Here is a 20,600-nt window from a genome sequence, read left to right as displayed (position 1 = left end):
AACTAAGTGGACTCAATTCGTCCATGCATATTATATGACCGAAGGAGCAACAAGTAAATAATAATTTAGCATCAAGTCATCAACCACCTTATTGATTAATTTGATTCCGTCCAAAAAACAAATTTAATTGCTTTTGCATGTGAAAATTGTACAGGATACGGTCCATTGAAATGTATAAGATTGGTGTGTATTAATATCATATCATTCTCTTCACTCTTCAGAGATCAAACCGGCACCAACATGCATTATGGAGCTGTCCTACTCTCAAACACGAATTTAAGGCAGGCATTTTGTTCTTCTTTCTTTTCTGAGTAACATATAATATATTAAATGATGTTAGAAATTGTTGCTAACTTGTGAATTGTGTGTGATTACTTGTTGTTACTTGTTACAATTGTTAAGACTGTCACCTTAAAAAATTGGAAAAAAATGATGAGGAAATTGTCTCATTTTGAAGGACTATAATGAAGATGAAGTGATGACAAATGATGATAAATTTATTAAATTCATATAACGATCATAATCACAATAATTAGAAAAAATTGAAAAAAATGCACTGTACAAATCCTTCCTACAAGAAAATTGATTATCCTTTCTCCACTACGAACGATTTCCACTATCATCATGGTGATTTTCCTTTATTTATGTGATTTTAAAATTATCATCTCTTTTTTTCTCTCTTTCAACCAAAAAAAATGCTAGGGACACACTCTCTAATACTATCATCTCTTTTTTCTCACTTAGGATATCTTATTAATTCACACTGTTACACTTACACCCATGTTATGAGATAAATCAACTTTTTCGAACAAAAAATTTATAACTTTCGATACTTTTCAAAAGATAAATAACCTAAATGAAAAAAAATATAAATGTTTGCTAATGCTTGAGATCCAAGAAGGCATGCCACTTCTTCTAGCGGATTTGTGGGGCACACAAAACGTCGTCGTTTCCCTTGCTCCAAGTCCAAACAACATAAAAAAACCTTTCCCCCGCCAAAAACTCAATCACACCATAACAACGCAAATCACGCTCAAAATCAAACACTTTCTTTCCTACGTGTCAATCCGTAATTGGCCAACACTCAACAATCGTAACCACCAGTAAAGCACACACTCATACACCAAAAGAAAGCTTTTTCCCTTTTCTTTTTCTTTTCTTCTTTCTTCTTTCTTCTTTCTTCATTCACTGAGTTTCTAACTCGGACCCGCGACATCATCATCACGCTTGCATAAATTCCACCAATGGATCTTTCTCGAGACTCCAATCTTCATCACTCATTTCGATGCTTCTCTGAAATACGCGCTTGCTTTTCTACGAACTTTCGATGGAAATGGCGGAAACTCGCGTTGCCGGCGCCGATACGGAGAGCGGAATTAGGAAGGTCAATTATCGAGCTGAGATTGATACATCGCCGCCGTTCGAATCGGTTAAGGAAGCCGTCACTCGTTTCGGTGGAAGTGGACCTTGGATTCCTCTTTACAGGCTTGGAGAAGCTTTTGTATGTTTCCTTTTTATGTTGATGTTTCAATTTTTGAAGCTTTGAATTTGATTTTTTAGTTAATTTTTTACGATAATGATAATGTGATTTCACTTCTTAAATGAATTAAGTTGCTTGCTTGATGCGAATTAGTGTTACTATTTTGATTCCAGACTATTGATAATTTTCACTATATTGAGTAGTAATAGAGTACTGAAATGGCTATAATCTAATGAGTATTAGGAAAGTTGTTGGGTGAAAGCACATGAATGATTTTTATGTGATGATCTAGTTGGATTAGTCTCTAGCTTTTGGAAGCCTCTCAACTCAACTGCCATAAGTATTTAGTTTTTAACTCGAGGAAAAGCCCTTATAAGGTTATATGTATTTATACAGAAGTTAAAAAGGGAGCCTTTAAAATGTTTAGGCATAGTGGTTTATTTGCATTTATACGAGAAGCCATAATTTAGAAGACTCGAAGTCATTGCAGATAAGTAAAGACCATTTCAATTTTTCTTTTCATGGAAGTGCTTGTTTAAAAGTTTATCTGAACTTTTTTTTGTCAAACTATAGTTCAATATGACGCACTCACTTATGCAAGAGCCTTTTGAGCTCGTGGGCAATACGCATGTCTATTTATTTTTGTGCGGAGATTTAACTTATTATTAGAGAAATGGGGACAGCAAAAATCGATCTCTAGTCCACCAAGGCGGATCTGATACCATATAACTTGACCATCTCTAAAAATCTTCAACTGTTTGGTGAAGACACACGAGTGTCTTTTATCATATACCTCTAACATAAAGAAGGTAATTTCTTTTGATTGTGTGCAATATCTGCAATGATTTGGGATCTATGACTAGTAGAGAACATATAGATTTTTAGATATAATTTCTTGCAATTATCAGATCTATCATAGGAAATTTTCTTAACAACTTCTTTAAGATGCTAATGGCTATTTAGAGGGATTGGCAACATAATTCTCATTGATATCCTTGCAGAATCAGAGAGATTGCACTCCATTCGCATTTGTCCATGAAATCTTTTATTCTCTTTCTATTTTCCACTTGTACTTCCCTGTATGATTGATCTATTTAAATATAGCAGAGTTTTTTTACATTCTTGATGCCTTCCCTTTGTTAGTTTACTTGCTGATGTAGAAGAATATTGTCATTAGCAGAACAACTTTGACGATTTTGATATAAAGAAAGTGGAAGAACAAGCAGCAGAGTTGGAAAAGGATTTGATTGTCAAAGAACTTGAAACACTTGACGTGCTCGAAGAACTAGGTGCAACCAAAAGGATTGTGGAGGACTTAAAGCAACAGCTACAAAAAGAAGCATTGAAATTATCTGCTACTCCAGATTTAAATTCTAATGAACAGGTTGGAACTCCTGTTATTAAGGAGATGAATAAAGAAACTAATGGGAATAATGTCAACAACAATCAAGAACAGACATCGCATATTCCAAGTTCATGCTCTATGTCATCACCTGATATGATTTTAATGGACTTGAAACAAGCCAAAGTGAATCTTGGTAATACTATGAATGAACTTGAGGCGATACAATCGTCTGTTGAATCTTTAAATGAAAAGATGAAGAAGGAGAAAGTTTTTCTGGAGAAGACACGTGAAAAGCTAGCATCAAAGTTTGCAGCTGTGTCTGCTCAAGAGAAGGAACAAGAGCAAGCAAGATTGAATTCACCATCATCTAATGTGGAATTCACTTTTGATAATCATGCAAATATGAGGAATTTCAATTTTGATTCTGAGCAGCACAATAGAATGGTTGAGACAAGATCTGAAGTTTCAAAGCCCTTATCTGTGTATCAAGAGCAAGCAAGATTGAGTCCACCATCATCTCATGTTGAATTCACCTTTGATAATCCTGCAAATACGAGGAATTTCAATTGGGATTATGAGCAGCACAATAGAATAGTTGAGACAAGAAGATCTGAAGTTTCAAATCCCTTATATGTGTATGACGAGCACAGTTTTAGTGTTAAGACCGCCGAGATGAGGTGGCTTGCAGCCAAAAAGATGGAAGAAGCTGCAAAGGCAGCAGAAGCTATTGCTCTTGCTGAAATCAAGGCTCTATCTGGCGCCGAGAGATCATTTGAATTCGCTCGGCCTGAACCTCGGAAAGTCACTTTTGCTTTAGCAGAAAACTCTCCTCTAAACCCCAAGGCTATGATGATGCCTGAGGATTCAACCCCGAAGAAGGTAATAGATTCGAAGTTTCAAATTGATGAAACAAATATTTCTAAGCTGACTATTTTGAAAAGGCTGGAGGAGGCATCCGAAGAAATTTTAACAAGCAAACAAGTCTTATCTGATGCTTTAAACAGAATTGAATCTGCAAATAGAAAACAACATGCTGCTAGGGAAGCTCTGCGGATATGGATACCGGAGGTTGATCTAAGGGAGAAAGCAGTGTATAACTCTTTTAACTTTGACAAGTTTAATCAAGCTAGAGTTCGTCGAGATTCTTCTTTACCGGATGTAACCAGGTCAACAACAGGAAAAAATAATCAAAAGCCTGTTTCGAGGCCAACAACTTCAATGAGAGATGTACTTAGCAGAAAGCAAGTTCCTGAAGGATATGCTGCAAGAAAGGAGATGGAAGAGCATACTGAAAGGCGAAAGGTAGCATTGAGCCAAATGCTTCGAGCACTGAGGGAAGATCTAACCCTTTCACCAAAAGCTGAGAAAGACCATGAGAGCGATCAAAAGCAGCCTGTGGCACCGAGGAAGAAGTTTGGCTTCATCCATATATCACTCCCTATGACTAGGCCAAGTAAGAAAAGGACATGACATTTTCATTCTAAATTATCTTCATTGCGTTATTCATGATTCATTACTGGTTCATGTGTTTGATCTCCTGTTATTTATTTATGTAGAATAAAGTATGTGTGGTGTGACTGGTGTCTGATTTTGTTAAATACGTTGTGTTTGAGACTTTGAGTGAAGATGTATATTCTGAAACTAGCTTTTTGTGGAGCTAGTAGATTATGTTGTTCTCATTGGGTGCATTAGAGTGATGCCGAGTTTATTCTCTACAGGGTATGGATCTTACCATTGGTTAGTCTGATTGTAAAATTGTTGGAAATATCATAATCGGGTGGATGCCCTGTTGTACCAATATAAATAAATTTATATTTTTTTTTGAGGAAAAATAAATTTGTATTTTTTGATCTATAATTGGAAACTTCAAATCTAGAAGATTCATTTCAATCCATGAAAACAACATATATATTGGTACTTGGTATCAAAGGACTTTGCGAAACATGAAAAATTCAGAAACTCTTGTGAAAATCTGACCTACAACTTTTTTGAATGAAACCGATTCCAACAATAATAGCAATACAAAAACAGAAATTTGAAATAAAGACAACATAAACATTAACGTGGAAAGCTTTTCTCAGTATAAGATAAAAACCATAACCGACAAAATTGCACCACAATCAAGTGTAGAGTATACGGTGTTGAATGAAGGTGTCGATTCAGGGGCCAGTCTGTTTGCACGATATAGGTGGCAGACAGATAGTGTGGAGTGAAAAGGAAAGAAATGGATCCTAATCTTCTGAAATGAGTCAGGGAGAAAGTAGTGCAGAGAACGAGGAATATGCAGTGTATTGAAAGGGTGGATACTGCACTCCTTTGAAATTATGCATGGTTGATCTGTGCTAAGGAACATATGGTATAGAACTGGGGGTGGTACTGGTATTTGTGTGCAGAACTAAATAAAGCTTAGTTTAGTGGTTTTGGAATGGAACATGGTATTATCAGTATCTGTGTAGGAGAAATAGGTGTCCACGTTTATCAAGAAGGTGGTTATTAGTCGTGTATTGTGTATTCATTGAGTTGTTGTTAAAGAGTGCTCCAGGGGCACTCATTAACATTTCCCTTATAATATTATATGCAGCAATGATGCTGCTGGCTTTGTATTGGGAGGATTGGGGAGGGATTCATCATGCATTGTAGCAAATTATAACCGGTGGTGGTGACTTGTGTATCAAGGTGTGTATCAGGAGTTTTAGTGGGTTTGATTAGCACAGCTTGTGCTAATTGATTTTTCTAAGCCCTTAATAAAACTTGCATTTTTCATTTTTTGTAAAAGATAAGAAGATTGTTTGAAAGTTTCAAGTCTGCTGGGGGATAGAGTTTTTTATGCATGCAATAATGTTATTAGAAGTCTGCATACAGTTATTGGATATTAATACAAATTTCTACATGATAGAAAAACTCTAATACAAATTGTTAAGCAAACTTGTTAACCATCAAATGGATTATTAATCCTTATTTTTTTCGACCCGCTAACAAATATAAGGATATTTTTATAAAATATTTCACAACTTATTATATATTTTCAATATTTTTTTTTATTGTCATATCTACTTTTTCTCTTTACATACTCAAAAAACTTAAAAAATGCTCTGCTCTATTCCTCTACTTCCTTCACTTTCACTCTGTTAATTCAACTGAACTTGCATTATGCAATCTCCTTCATTATTTCTCTACATCTATCTTCTAACTCTTTATCTTGCTCTCAATTTCACTCTCTCTTCATTAATAAGGAACAATTATGTTAAAAAAAAGTTATAGATGAAAGTAAACATGGTTTTTTTTAATCAAACACAAATTAAATTAATAAAAAACAAATGAGTATAAAAGTTGGGGCATAAAATCTGACTCGGTAAGTCCACAGTGTAGGTCAACTCAAACGGGTTAAAAAGACAAATAAACAACATAATTAGATTCAATGTCTAATCAACTCTTCTAACAAACGTGCAACGATCACGGGCACAACCCAGTACGCTTACGCGAAATCAAGTTCAATAAAAAAAAAATCAATAATTTTACATTTATATATATTTTTTATTATACAGGGTTCCAAGTCCAAGGGATATCTAACTAGTAAATAAATGAATTAAAACGAGAAGAGCATGGAATAATAAAAATATGATTAAGGAGGTGTTTGTTTACGGACTCAAAATATATTCTTAGGAATAACATACTAAGGAATATAAAGACGGAAGTTTTATTTCAGGATATTTTAAAATAAAAAACTGCTTGGCACACTCTTAAACATTCTTAGGAAAATTAAAAGTTATTTTCTTTAAAAAAAAAACACAAAATTTCATGGGAACCCACTTTCCTATCATTTAACTTAGGAGAGGAATAATTTTATGGGAATGTTGAAAGTTTTGAGAAATTATTTTATTCTCAGGAACCTTGTTACGAGGAATAATGATTTCTAAATCTCATAACAAACATGTGTATATTCTTGTTCCCTATCATGTATTCATAGGAATGTAAATCTTAAACTTGAAACAAACATCTCATAAACTATCAATTTAGTCTCTAAACTATCGGTCACACTATTTTAGCCTATCAATTATACTAAAAATATGATAAGTAATCCTTAAATATATGGAACTCATCAATTTAATCTCCAAAGTATATGAAAATTCTTCAATTTTGTCTTAACATTTTAGTTTTGTTAAGAGGTACTTGTATATTTAAATAAGAGAAATGTTAACAACTGCCACAGAGCACTTGTTAAGAAATTATAAAAGTAAATATTATCTCGAAAATTGTGTATTATACTTTTTGAAAGTTTAAAAAATGTTATTTTCAATGCAAATTTTGTATTTTCTTTCCATTTTTAGTTTCTTAACCAATACTCCAGAGACATCGGTTGATAACACCCTTTAAATAATTTAGGAATTAAATTGAAAAGATAAGACTCGAGAACGATTTTTGATGGAAATGATTTTTGACCTAACATTTACCTACCTCACAACCAAACTTTAGATTACGAGACCCTTTTCTCAAATGAATCGAAAATTTAACAAAAAAATAATTAAATTGATGGTTGATTATAAAAATATAAACCCATTTAAGTATTTTTCCTATTTTGAATACATTTTTAATCAATTTAATATATTCTCAGTCAAAACAAGTTTTAATCAATTTAATATATTCTCTTGCTTCAAAAAAAAAAATTTAATATATTCTCAGTCAAAAGAAAATCATTTTAATATATTTAATTTAAAATACTTCCTTTATCCTATGTTTTACCAAAAAAATATGTTCCCTTTATAAGAAAAAGCTCGTGATTAATCACGTGAGTAGGAAAATAGCCACTACACTACTACCACCACCCACCAGGATGCACCACAATCACAAGTATTTTTCATTTTTTTGACCAAATTTTGTTTTTGACCAAATAATTATCCACAATCACTTTTGTCAAAAAATAAAATAAAATTATCCACAATCATGATATTTAAATCTTAAATTAAACCTCAAAATAAAGAAATAATAAATGAAATTTATGAAAACACAAACATAGAGTGAAACCAAAACCGCAGCAAAAAAACATCATCATCTTCTACTTCTCTCCGTAACAACAACGTTGTTGCGTGTCGAACAACAATGAACTCCACTACTTTCTCCAACTGCAGAGCCACTTCTCATTCAATTCCTCTCTCTCACCCTTCTCGTCTTCAATCTTCTCCTTCTCCCAATTCAATGGTGCAATTTTTTAGTATTTTTTTTGTTCATTTATGCTGAACTTTTGTTAATTTTTTTTTTTTTACTTGATATTGTTTTTACAGAAATTTAAGCGGTTGGGGTTGGTTAAGAATCGGTTAATTACCCGTTGTACTTCTGGGTCTGATGAATTTGGTTGTCTTAATGGAATTCAGTTAACACCTAATAAACTTTTCGTCCAAGAGGTAACTCTACTACTCATTTTTTTTTTTTCGTTTTAAACTTTATTTTAGTGTTCAAATTCATGTTAAAGACTGTTTTTTTATTGGTCCATGTGTTTGGTGTTGTTTCTTCAATTTCAGGCAATTGGGGCTGAATATGGGGAAGGATTTGAGACTTTTCGGGCGGATGGACCGTTGAAAGTTGATGTGGTATGGAATTTTTGTTACCATAAATGAATTTTTTGGAAGTAAGTAGTGTGTAATTGATGATTGAAATATGGTAATTGTTGTTGAAAATAGGACTATTTGAATGATAAGTTACAAGATGGTATTCTTCAGCGTATACGCTATGCTATGAAGCCAGATGAGGCTTATGGTCTTATCTTCTCTTGGGATAATGTGGTGGTAAGTTTTTTTTTTTAATTCATGATAACTCAAGTTTTCAGGTTTTTTTTTTTAGGACTGAAACGTGTCACATACTCCCATCACATGGTTGTCTACTTGTCTTTACTATAGTATTTTTCAGTGTTTAATTTAAGACATGTTAAGTTATGCAAATTGAGTTTCTGGCATATATATATATATATATATATATATATATATTATTATTGCAATGAAACACAAGTTTGGACACGGGACACACGATACAACACTGACACATAGATTTTGGTAATAATTTAAGAAATGGAAGTGATCAAAATAACACAAGTGTTGGTACCGTGCCGGTGTCCGACACTAGCATGTGCTGGACACTGGACACGTCTTCGGTCTGAAGTGTCGGTGCTACCACGATCACATGTGGCTGTGAGACAAAAAGCACAGATACCATACAACACAAACTGGTGCACCACGATCTTAAGTCAAAACTCAACCGAGAATCAATACTTTATAAGTCAACTTGAGTTATCATTAAGTTATCATAAAATGCTGTATATTTAATTCTTGCGGTATTTTCGTGTCTGTATTGGTATAAAGTTCAAAAAAAGGGGAAAACTACACAGTACAACCAAAAAGTGTCTGTGAAGTGTTTGACTGATAGAGTGTATAACACAACAAGGATACTCTTTTTAAAATGTCAGTGCTTCCTTGCTTGTGGAAGCGAGACAAACTTTTAAAACTATTGGTTTTTGAGAAAAGAGAACTTGATTGCACTGCACATAATATTGTGAATTCACTCAGTTTAAAGGAGTTATTGCTTATTATCTGGTAACTGAATGCAATTTGTTTCAGGCTGATACTCGAGCTCTGAAGAGGAAGGCATGGAACCAGCTTGCCTCTGAAGAGGGTATGTTAATCGTTGTGATTGAGTTTGTACTTTGTAGGACTTAGATGGATTGATTTTTAGCATGCCCTTTTGGATGGATGGAATAAAAAATTAAAGGATAGAATTACTACTACATGAGAAAGTATAACTTATAGCTTCATTTGTTCAACTCAACTATTGTAGTTGTATAACATTTCTATGCAGGAAAGGATATTCCTGAAGATGCTGATATTGAAAGGTTAATGCTTAATACAGGTGCTGATAATGTATTGAATAAGGTTAGTTGGTTTTTCTTTTGACAATTTGTTTTATGTTGTCATTGAATTATGAAGGAAATACTTATTAGAAGATAGTTCCATTATTAGAAATCTCAAACTTTGTATTAATTACGCAAATCTTATTTTTGCTGATTAGCCTTAATTTGCAGCATTTTCTCTCTAATAAGGATGAAAGTGAGCTGGATAGACTGAAGTTGAGGTTTTCTCAAATATATTACGATAATCTTCTGAAAGTAAGTTGTTTCCTTGATTTGTTGCGATGGCTATTATTTAGTGTCTTGATGGAATAATCCTGATGTATATAGCATATAAATTTGTCTAGGTTGAAAGACCAACGGAGGGCTTGAAAGACTGGTTGGAAGCGGTTTATACAGCTCGCATTCCCTGTGCTGTCGTTTCAAGTCTTGATAGAAAAAATATGGTAGAAGCTTTGCAACGAATGGGGCTCGATAAGTACTTTCAGGTTGGTAACATTTTGGGAGAGTTAAAAAATATGAATTATTGTTGCTTCCCATATCACGTCATTTAAAAGCATGTTGGTAGCATTAATGAAAAACTTTACTTGATCTTAGGTTATTATATTCAAAGAGCAGAAGATCCTTTTTTACTTACTTCATCATGGCCAATTATAATATAATTAATTTACGTAGTTTGCTGAGTGCTGGTTATAATGTCTACTATAGTTTGAGTTATTGTCAGTATATTTTGGAAGAATGCTGTTAGCATACTCGCATAAAGAAAAATGTTTTAATTTGATTTATGACAAGATTTATTATAGGGATTATTCTTTTTAGAAGTTTATTTTTCACGAGTAAATCCAACTTGGCCTCTTTATGGCTAGAACTAATTTTTAAGTTTTAACTTATATAAATAGACCTAACAAGATCATGAATTTGCCATTTTTTGATTGCCTTATTGGTTTTGCAGGCAATTGTGACAGAGGAGGATGGGATGGAGTCAATAGCTCATAGATTTCTTTCTGCTGCTGTCAAGGTACAATTCCACCTGTATATTGCATGTTGATGAAATATAACTGTCTTCGAATGATTATTATTTTATTATCACTATTTATTACAGTATAGGATAATTACATTTGGGCAACAATGCAGTTCTACTAAATTAGTAAATAGCAATGTGTTCTGAAAGTAAAAATATTAGTCTCCTATGTAGTAATGATGAAACATAAAGTCGTATTCTATTCTTGTATTTTAAAGTCGAAGGTATTATGAGGGCTATTTTTTCATTGAGTTATTCAGTGCAAACTGAGATGGGAGAATTTAATATTTTCCTTTTCAAAGATGTGGGCTGAGTGATGTAGTTTTAAAGGTCAAGTTAATGGTTCGTTTCACATTAAAATCCCGATAGCTAGAGTTTCCTAGTACAACATGGAATTCTTTTGGCTGCAATGATATTGTTCCTAACTAATTGCTGCTGCTAATCGTGTGGCCTTAGACATCAATAACAATAAATGCTAATGGCCGAAAGCGCCATTATTGAGATGTTGCATTTGGTGGGATTAGTTTCCACTACCTAAGTTTCGGGCAAATCTTCCATAAATTCTTTCTCATTCTTCCTATAATTTGGTGCTAATTTTTGACTTGTTTGCCTAAAATGCCTTGCAGCTTGATCGGAAACCTTCCAAGTGTGTTGTTTTCGAAGATGATCCTCGAGGAGTAACTGCTGCGCACAATTGCACAATGATGGCTGTAGCATTGATTGGAGCATATCGCGCGTGAGTAATTCTCGTTAATGCATAAATAAATAGCACACGATGTTAATATATGAAAATAAAATTCCATGAAACATACTCAAGAGTACATAAAATTCGGTTGAGTTAATAACATCAAATTAGTTGTATTCCCTTGTATTGAAATGAACACTTTAGTACATGAATTTTTTGTATGTTATTATTATTCTTTTGGCATTTAGAAACTGATGGATAATGAAACCTGCAGGTATGATTTGGGGCAAGCTGATCTTGCTGTTGCCAACTTCAGCGAACTTTCTGTAATCAACTTGAGGAGACTATTTGCTAACAAGGGCTCTACATTTATGGACTTGGAGAAGCAGATCATAGATAAGAATCCTCCCAAAAGGAGACTTGGAATAGACACCATTTTCTAATTTAGTTACCTCCCCATTCTTTTTGCCTCCCCCCCTCTGCCAATTTTCCTTGTAATTAAAACATTATGCAGCCTAATTTTATATTATCAAATAAATATCGCAATCAGTTCGATCTGATGTAATCCTTCTGTTCTACATGATATTTTTTGTTCTCCCGGTTCCCCAGATGTCTATGTGGACGCAATGCCCCCCCTTCCCTTAGGACAGCTGATTCCTTCCTTTTGAGGTGCTATAAATTGTCCAACAAGAGTGGCTTCTTTTCGTTGCAGTCTTCACATATAAATTCTTGAAGAATAGAAATGAATCTCTTCAGTCTAACCAGGAGTATGGAAAATGAGAAGCAGGTATGGTCTGTGGAATCTCAAAACCATTATTTGTCATGTCCACTTGATGTGGCGGATATTGCACGACATACTCTCGGAGAAATCATCTCTATTTAAAATAAAAGAGGAGTGAATTGCACTCCATTGAGTACTTTTTGTGATCAACATAATGAAACTATTGATCATCTTTTTATGGAGCGTGAACGGGCAAAATGGTCTGGTTTGCATGTCCTCTCGGTGTTACAATTCATCAATTGAGTTCTACTCCTTGCTCCTTCAATGCATGGACAAGACTAGATTATGACTATGACGATTTAACTAAAATATAATATCACTTTATTATTTAATTCTTAAACAATCTTTTCATGTGTCTTACTCCCTCCGTTTCAAAATGAGTGTCGTTTTAGGCAAAAATTGTTTCAAAATGAATGTCACTTTCAATTTTCAATGCAATAATAACTTTTTCTTTTCAATTATACCATTCAATTAATACTTTGTTACACTACTTCCAAAATATTATTTTTTCTTTAATAAAAAAAAATCAATAATTGATTAGGATAATTTGATAAAATTGTTATGATATTTGACTATTTATTTCATTCCTTAATATTAATTTGGTAAAATTATTACCAAAATGTTGGTTAATCAGATCGTTGATATCTTGCTTTGGTCGAAGCACTATTCCTAGACTCGTGTGTTGCGAAGCGAACCAATTGGCGATGTCTTGCCAAATATGGTCTTCAAATGGTTGGTCCTAATAGGATGTTTGATGTTATTACTCATTTTACATCTTTAATCTTATTGGTCAATGAGAGTGCCATTACCATTCATAGAGACTTTTAGTTTCTCTTTCTTGTTGTTAGAGCACCGGGTTTAACCCATTTCTTTAAAAAAAACGTAAACTGAGTATCCTTCGCATGCAATTGCATATACTAGTTTCTTGAGTCTTGTGATATCTAAATGGATGGCAAACTCTCATAAATTTTTTCAATATTACTGTATGTCTAAGTTCGAATTTGAATTTGAGACCTTTAGAGCCCATTTGGTGCGTATGATAGGATAGAAATAGGATATGAAATTGGATAAGAATATGATATGATAGTAACAGGGTAAACAGTTATCATATCACGTGTTTGGTGTACACATGATTAGAAAATTGATAATATTATTTTATCATATATGGCAACCGTTCGATCTAAAAAAAGGGTCCTGGTTAATTTCTAATTTTTGCACCACTCATCTCTTTCGTTCTCATCGCCTTTCTGCTCCTTTTTCTCGTTTCTGGTTCTGTAATTCTTTCGTTTTTAATTCTTTATAGAAGCCATTACTTCTTTGATTCATCCATCTAGAATCTATGTTAATTGTACAGCTCTTAATTTATTTATTTTCTAGTTGTTAATTTTGTAGCTTTTTTGCCCATTAACAGAGCAAGCCTATTGAATTCTCCTTGATTTCCATCGATGCACACTAAACCACCAGAATTTGTTGATTTTCATGGATTCACAACAAATTGGGTTATTATAGAAATTACCTTAAGAATTGATAGGATACGATTGGGGATATAGATATTTCCATGGATGCACAACGAATTCCATGGATGAAAGAGGTAAATTGAGGATATAGAAATTGAAGAATCGTTTAAAAATTACTTGCAGAGGAACGTGAAAGGTAGAGTATGGGAGTCGAACATGGTTCTGTTCTGTGAGGAATAAGAAATACGCTTGTTTATCCTATCAGGTTGCTAACCCAGCTAAAACTAAGGATTAAAATAACAAAGGATTGATAGGATAGAATTAGCAATAGGTTTCGATTATCCTTTCATATTGGTGCACCAAACAAAGGATTTAAATAGAATATGATAGTGTTATCATATCCTGTCTCTTTATCCTGCGCACCAAACGGTCCCTTAAGTTAGAAGAGATCAACATCATATGCAGTGGAAAAATAATTTATTTTATTAAATATTTGTGGAACAAGATGTCACATGAGGGGTAGAAAAAAAAAACGAGATGTTGAGAGAATCAAGAGGTTTCGAACCTAGTGATAAAGAATTAATATTGGTGGTGAAATGAAACTCTTGAACGTAAAATTAGAGTCAAAAGGAAATATTTAAAAGATTAGTTTAGGTGTCAAAATATCAAAGCTTGAGAAATTATAAGATAACCATGAAAAAGACCAAGAAGGCGGTGAGAGAAACAAAAACTTAAGATGTATTTTTTCTTTTCTTTGCAGATGATATAATTCTACTTATAGAGTTAAATGAGGAATTAAATGGGAGGTTAGAGACTTAAAAACGGGTCTTAAAAACTTATGGATACCGACTAAGAAGAAAAAAGACAGAGTATATGAAATGCAAGTTTAGCAAAAGGTGAAGTGTTTCTAACTTATAGATGAAAGTTGAAGATCATATCATACCACAAGTTACACAATTTAAATTTCTTGGGTCTATATTATAAGACGACGAAAAAATAGAACTAGATATAAACTATCGAATTCAAGTTTGAGGTACCATTTAATTTGGGAAAGGAGAGTTCTTTCCCACCATGGAAAAGTTGATCATGTCCATTAGATTAAATGAGGAACATATTCCTATCATACTCTCTCAACCACTAGATTATTTTTTTATACTATCTTTCACACTCCCTCTTTCATGTCCCCACACACCCATGTGAAAGATAGTATAAAAAAATAATTCAGTGGTTGAGAGAGTATGATAGAAATATGTTCCTTATTTAATCTAATGGACATGATCAACTTTCCCATGGTGGAAAAGAATTCTCCTTTCCCAAATTAAATGGCACCCAAGTTTGATGGTTGAAATGGAGATGAGCCTGAAGTTTTATGTGATATGAAAGCACCACTTAAACTAAAAGGAAAATTTGTACGAGACAGAGTATTGAGTAGCGTACGTCAACATGGCATGACAAAATAGAGAAATTCTAACTTGGTCACAAACACAAATAAAAAGGTTTAGGCACACACAATGGAAAAAAATAAAATAGAAAATAATGATATGAGGTGACTAAAATCTTTTTCCTTTATTTTTCTTCATTTATGTGAGTGTGCCCTACCCTTATTTATTTGTGTTTGTGCTCGTGTAAGTCTTGCTCGACAAAATAATGGCATTTTGTATGAATTTCCATTGGAGAAGTCAGCCTTGTAATTATCGTCACTTCATCAAGTAATAGTCACTTTGATTAAAAAAACATGAGTTATGGGAATCAATAATTTAAGTCGTAATAAAATTGAATATGAATAAAATATCAATATATTTGCTAAAATTGTGGAATCCAATATGAGTAGTTTTAAGTTAACCAAAAAATTAAGTGAATTGTTTCAAGATGATGTGGCATAAAACCTACAAAATAACCATCGGTGGAGTTTATCATTGGAAGCGTTCCAAGGATTCAGAGATTACAGATTTGGATAAAAATATAGTTTTTGATAAAACATATTAATATCAGTTGATTCATGTAGCCGATCCAAGTTGGTAGAGAATACTACTTGATTGTTGCATTAGTAAATACTATTTGTGTAAAATTAACTTGCATCACCCTTTCTAATTGGTTTTCAATATACTAGTTGTGATCGTGTGTAGCATAGTCCCAAGAATTCCACACTATTGCGATGACATGGCATAAGTGAGTACCCACAAAGTATGGACTACTAGATCATGATTGGGTGTTAGATTCCCTTATCCTTCCCATACTTCGCCCGTACCGTAACATAGCTGAAACTCAACTCAATCAAACTCAAACATTGCGAATCCAAAGGCAAAATCTGTGTCTGTCTGAAACAAAACACTTCAATTGAAATCAAACATGTTTTGCGGCGTAGTTAGCACTTCCTTCACTTCCATTTTACCCAGAAAACAACACCACTCCACACCCTTTTCCCCATTCAAATCCATTCAATGTTCTCTTCCAGGTATTACTTCCCTTTATTAGGGTTTTGAATCTTCTATCATTAACTTTTATTGTTCAATTTCACTAAAAACCTTTTTTTAAAAAATTTAATCTGGCCCATTATCTGAATTTTGGGAAATTATGTGTAGGAGCTGTTGCTGAACCTAAAACAAATAATGCCACAGAACCTCTTTTGCTCAATGCAGTTCGTGGATTAGATGTCGAAAGACCTCCTGTTTGGCTTATGAGGCAAGCTGGGAGGTACATGAAGGTAGATTTATGCGCCTAATTGTTTGTTATACTTTCGTTGATAATCTTATGTATTCGTATTAGAATTTGGGTTGAGGTTGACTAAACCTCCGGGTTGTAAGGGGGGACGGTCTCTAATTATAAACACATTGTCAGGTCATATGTTGTCTGAGACTCATAACGATCTGTGATTTTAGAACATCCAAATTTAGTGATTGGTGTTTGTAAATAAATTATTGAACATTTTTTAGTAGTTAGTGTTCTGAATTTGCTTACACTTTCAACCAAAACGAAGTACTTGAATAGACTCTGTGCTAACATGTGCAATGGGAATGTGTTGCTCTATCGAAAAGAAATTGCGATTGGTATTAGCAGATGTTTGTCTAATTCATTATGTTTTTCACTGTGTGAAACTAAGAATGGCTGGAGAAATGTTGAACATTTTCTGAAACTTATCTCCATTTTAGAACAGTTTCAACATTTTTACATCATGAATTCAGTTCAAATATTTGTTTGAATTGTCGCGTTCTGTGTATGGTTTGGTTTCCTATACTTATCCTGTTTAAATGCCACTAAACATCAAATTGGTTTTGTACTTCATAAATAAGCTTGATGAGTTATTTTGTTTACTGAAAGGAGATCTGATTTTTCAAACTTCATTGTTAACCAGAGTTACCAAATCATCTGCGAAAAATATCCGTCATTCCGGGAAAGATCTGAAAATGTTGATCTCGTGGTTGAAATTTCATTGCAACCGTGGAAGGTTTTCCAGCCTGATGGGGTAATATAACTCTCTAGCACATATTATACACTTTTATGCTTTGTGCAGTATTTTCTTTACCCTACTACTTCTTGTGCTGTGGTTCTGATTATGTTGGCAATAATAATTTGCTTGATACTGATTGTGTAACAGGTGATATTATTCTCAGACATTCTTACACCCCTATCTGGAATGAATATTCCATTTGACATTGTAAAAGGCAAGGGTCCTGTCATATTTGACCCAGTTCACTCCGCAGGCCAAGTTGATCAAGTGAGGGAGTTTATTCCCGAGGAATCAGTTCCATACGTTGGTGAAGCACTATCAATTTTGCGCAAAGAGGTTTGAGGATCTTATACTACCTTTGTATCCCTGTTTTATCATCTCACGCCGCACTTCTTTTTATTTTATAGCTAAATAAAAGTAAAACCTGTCTGTTTAGTCAAATTCCATAAGGCTGTATGTTTTTTAGATTTATTTGATTTAAAAGACACTGCATTTTGTGCATGTTCATTGGTTGCGAATCATAGATAGAGGGGTGTAATGACATTAATTGAGGATATAATCTTGAAAACTCGCAACACTGTCTGTCCTGCCAGTGGCTATCAAGTTAATATGAATCATTGAATAGATTTATGAATCATCGATTTGGTTTGTATGTTCTGATTGTATTGAAATGTTTTTTCACGTCTTAAATAATAGTTACCTGGAGACTAGGGCTGTTCAACCGAACCACAGAACCCAACTGAACTAAACCATATAGAACTGAACCATTGATTACAATTTGCAAATCGAACTGATATTTTGTAGAAAGTTAACCAGACTGAAATTTTGAAGAGTTCAGTTGGTGAAATGAAGTGAACTGAACCTAAACGAATGATTATTTAATAGAGGAAAGCTGCACGTGGTTTTTCATTTTGATTTAACATAGAGAGCTTCGTTTCATTTTAGGACAGAGGGAGGACGAAAGAAGGATTAAAATCTCCAACTGAACTGGTTATATTTTTTATTTTGTATTTTCTCAATGAAACCACTTTAAGTAAAAAATACAGTTATTTAATTTTTGATGTTATATATGTATAAATTGAAGTGATGTGACCTTCTAGGATTGACTATGTAACTTTTACTTGTTCTTATCTTTTGGTAGTCGTGAAAATGTATGTAAAACAAATATTAAAACAGAAAAATATTAATAATGACTCTTTTTAATATGAATATTTATCGAAACCATTTCAAGAAAGAGAAGGAAAGATCTTGTTAAATAATCAAAAAAACCAGGAACCTTTTTGTTTTATTTAGATGAGGATGCACTATATTTTTGCTTTTTTTTTTTTTTTTTTTGGATTCGTTTTACCCCTTCTCTGTTTATTGCATATAACTTTCTGTTTGTTTTACAATTCCATCAAATTTGTGTTTCTGCCAAGTAACTTAGTGGATACGTTGTGCCTCAGTGACTCAAACAATGCCTTCCCTTACTGAAACTTTATCTAAGAACGAAGAAAACAGACATATTTGATGTCGGTGCACAGTTATGTGGAAATTTAACACAGTAGCGTAGTTCAGTCTGAGATCAGTCATCTCCAGTTCGATTCAGTTTTGTGGACCATGTTGCTAGTTCAGTTTAGTTTGGTGTGGTTTTCTATACGAACCAAAGTTTGAACTGCCCTACTGGAGACTAATTATCTAATCTAAATTTCATATTGTTGTTGCTTTATTGTTATTGTCTGTAGCCCAATTAATGTATAATGCCCCTATGCTTTGCTTTTTTCTTTATTAAATTGAAAGTATTGTTCACAGGTAGATAATAAATCTGCAGTCCTTGGTTTTGTGGGTGCTCCGTTTACCCTGGCGTCGTATGTGGTTGAAGGCGGTTCATCAAAACATTTCTCTAAAATAAAGAGATTGGCATTCTCTGAACCAAAGGTAATCTTTAACCACCTTCGTCTATCTCGTAAGTAGGCGCAATAAACTTGTCTCCATGTAAACTTAGGATGTGCTTGTTTGATTTATTCAGCGGTTCAAAACCTGGCATGTTTTACCTGTCTACACAATAACCAATGAGTTCTTAAACTGGTCATTTAGAGCGGACATGTTTAAGCTATTTTCCCCTTGAAATAATCAATTATATTTTGAAATTTAAAGTTTGTAACTTGTTTGTTTATGCTTATGAAAAATATCAGAAGCTGAAATAGAAACCAAATTTTTATGATTATTTTGAGAAGGTAGTTTGAGTAGCATCTGAATAAAAGCTATAAATGTTAAATTTCTTCTTTATAATTTTGTGTATTACAATGGAGCTGTTACATTTGGAAAAGCTTACAAGGGAAAAGCTTGGATTATTGATCCTATGATTAAAAAGCTGTCCAAATGATTCATGTTTACCAATTTGTTTGCTTTATTATCATTTAGTCTCTATCAAGTACTAAACTTATACTATTATGCTTTCAACTTTCAGAGTGGCTACAAGTTCTGCATTATTATTTCTTAAAATCATCACACTGATTTACTTATTGAACTGTGATTTGTCCACAGATCCTTCACTCATTACTGCAAAAGTTTACAACATCAATGGCAAGATACATACAATACCAAGCTGACAATGGAGCGCAAGCTGTGCAGATATTCGATTCATGGGCAACGGAGCTTAGTCCAGTGGATTTTGAACGATTCAGTTTGCCATACTTGAAGCAAATTATCGACACTGTAAAGAAAAGCCATCCAGAACTCCCTCTTATCCTCTATGCAAGTGGATCAGGAGGCTTACTTGAGAGAATAGCATTGACCGGTGTGGATGTTGTTAGCTTGGATTGGACAGTCGATATGGCTGACGGTAGAAGGAGATTAGGACCAAATGTAGCTATCCAAGGTAATGTTGATCCTGGTGTTCTGTTTGGATCGAAAGAGCTGATTACAGATAGGATACACGATACTGTGAGAAAGGCTGGTAGAGGGAAACATATCCTAAACCTTGGTCACGGCATTGTAGTAGGTACTCCTGAGGAGAATGTAGCACATTTTTTTGAGGTTGCCAAAGGAATCAAATACTAAGTTCATTAAGATTTTTATTGATTTACTAACATTTTTATTCATTTCATTACAGTTAATATAAGATTTTGGTTTGTCAATATTTTATTTTTGCAGTAATAAGTTAGTTACATGACTAACAGTTTAGTTAACATTTTTATACATGTTGATGACACTTTGTTTAGTTAACATTTTTATCTCTTTGAGCCTCTAACTATAGAACGACATTTTATTGAATTAAATTCATCAACAAGTCCATTATGATTTTTCACATAGTAAAGTTTCATCTCATATTATTCCTTCTCTTTGACAAAAGTATATTATTCCGGATATTCATAGCTTGTTCTTAGAGATTTATGTTTAATATGAAATAAATTTATATTTTGTTAAAGTTTTTTTTTTTATAAGTATATTTTACTAAAACTATGTGTATCTTTTTTTTTTTTTTTTTTTTGTGATGGCCGGGGTTCGGG

At 33.4% G+C, this 20,600-nt stretch overlaps 3 protein-coding genes across 4 annotated transcripts; all 3 read left to right on the top strand.

Annotated features, from left to right (window-relative positions):
* Positions 1–1,199: 1,199 nt before the first annotated feature.
* On the top strand, positions 1,200–4,657 carry LOC11406780 (WEB family protein At2g40480). Of its 2 annotated transcripts, none has more exons than XM_024779363.2 (2): positions 1,200–1,501; positions 2,658–4,657. In XM_024779363.2, exons 1-2 carry the CDS (start codon positions 1,328–1,330, stop codon positions 4,293–4,295), a joined length of 1,812 nt encoding a protein of 603 aa, XP_024635131.2. In that variant the 5' UTR covers positions 1,200–1,327; the 3' UTR covers positions 4,296–4,657. The 2 variants fall into 2 exon arrangements, with proteins under 2 accessions (XP_024635131.2, XP_013460788.2); XM_013605334.3 differs by having other exon boundaries at positions 1,204–1,501; positions 2,661–4,657.
* Positions 4,658–7,805: 3,148 nt separating this feature from the next.
* On the top strand, positions 7,806–12,031 carry LOC11408335 (5-amino-6-(5-phospho-D-ribitylamino)uracil phosphatase, chloroplastic). The gene is made up of 11 exons (XM_003600990.4): positions 7,806–8,021; positions 8,105–8,224; positions 8,342–8,410; positions 8,501–8,605; positions 9,431–9,485; positions 9,669–9,742; positions 9,892–9,975; positions 10,065–10,205; positions 10,670–10,735; positions 11,365–11,474; positions 11,698–12,031. The coding sequence occupies exons 1-11, from the start codon at positions 7,923–7,925 to the stop codon at positions 11,864–11,866; spliced, it is 1,092 nt and encodes a 363-aa protein (XP_003601038.1). The 5' UTR covers positions 7,806–7,922; the 3' UTR covers positions 11,867–12,031.
* A 3,839-nt stretch (positions 12,032–15,870) lies between these two features.
* LOC11419047 (uroporphyrinogen decarboxylase) lies at positions 15,871–20,279 on the top strand. The gene is made up of 6 exons (XM_003600989.4): positions 15,871–16,116; positions 16,244–16,365; positions 17,014–17,124; positions 17,257–17,445; positions 18,901–19,026; positions 19,636–20,279. The coding sequence occupies exons 1-6, from the start codon at positions 16,011–16,013 to the stop codon at positions 20,149–20,151; spliced, it is 1,170 nt and encodes a 389-aa protein (XP_003601037.1). The 5' UTR covers positions 15,871–16,010; the 3' UTR covers positions 20,152–20,279.
* The last annotated feature ends 321 nt before the right edge of the window (positions 20,280–20,600 follow it).

Source organism: Medicago truncatula, chromosome 3, assembly GCF_003473485.1.
Source record: "Medicago truncatula cultivar Jemalong A17 chromosome 3, MtrunA17r5.0-ANR, whole genome shotgun sequence".
In the NCBI taxonomy this organism is placed as follows: domain Eukaryota; kingdom Viridiplantae; phylum Streptophyta; class Magnoliopsida; order Fabales; family Fabaceae; genus Medicago; species Medicago truncatula.
The sequence above is the reverse complement of the archived record's forward strand: the minus strand, read 5'-3'. Positions and strand labels throughout refer to the sequence as shown.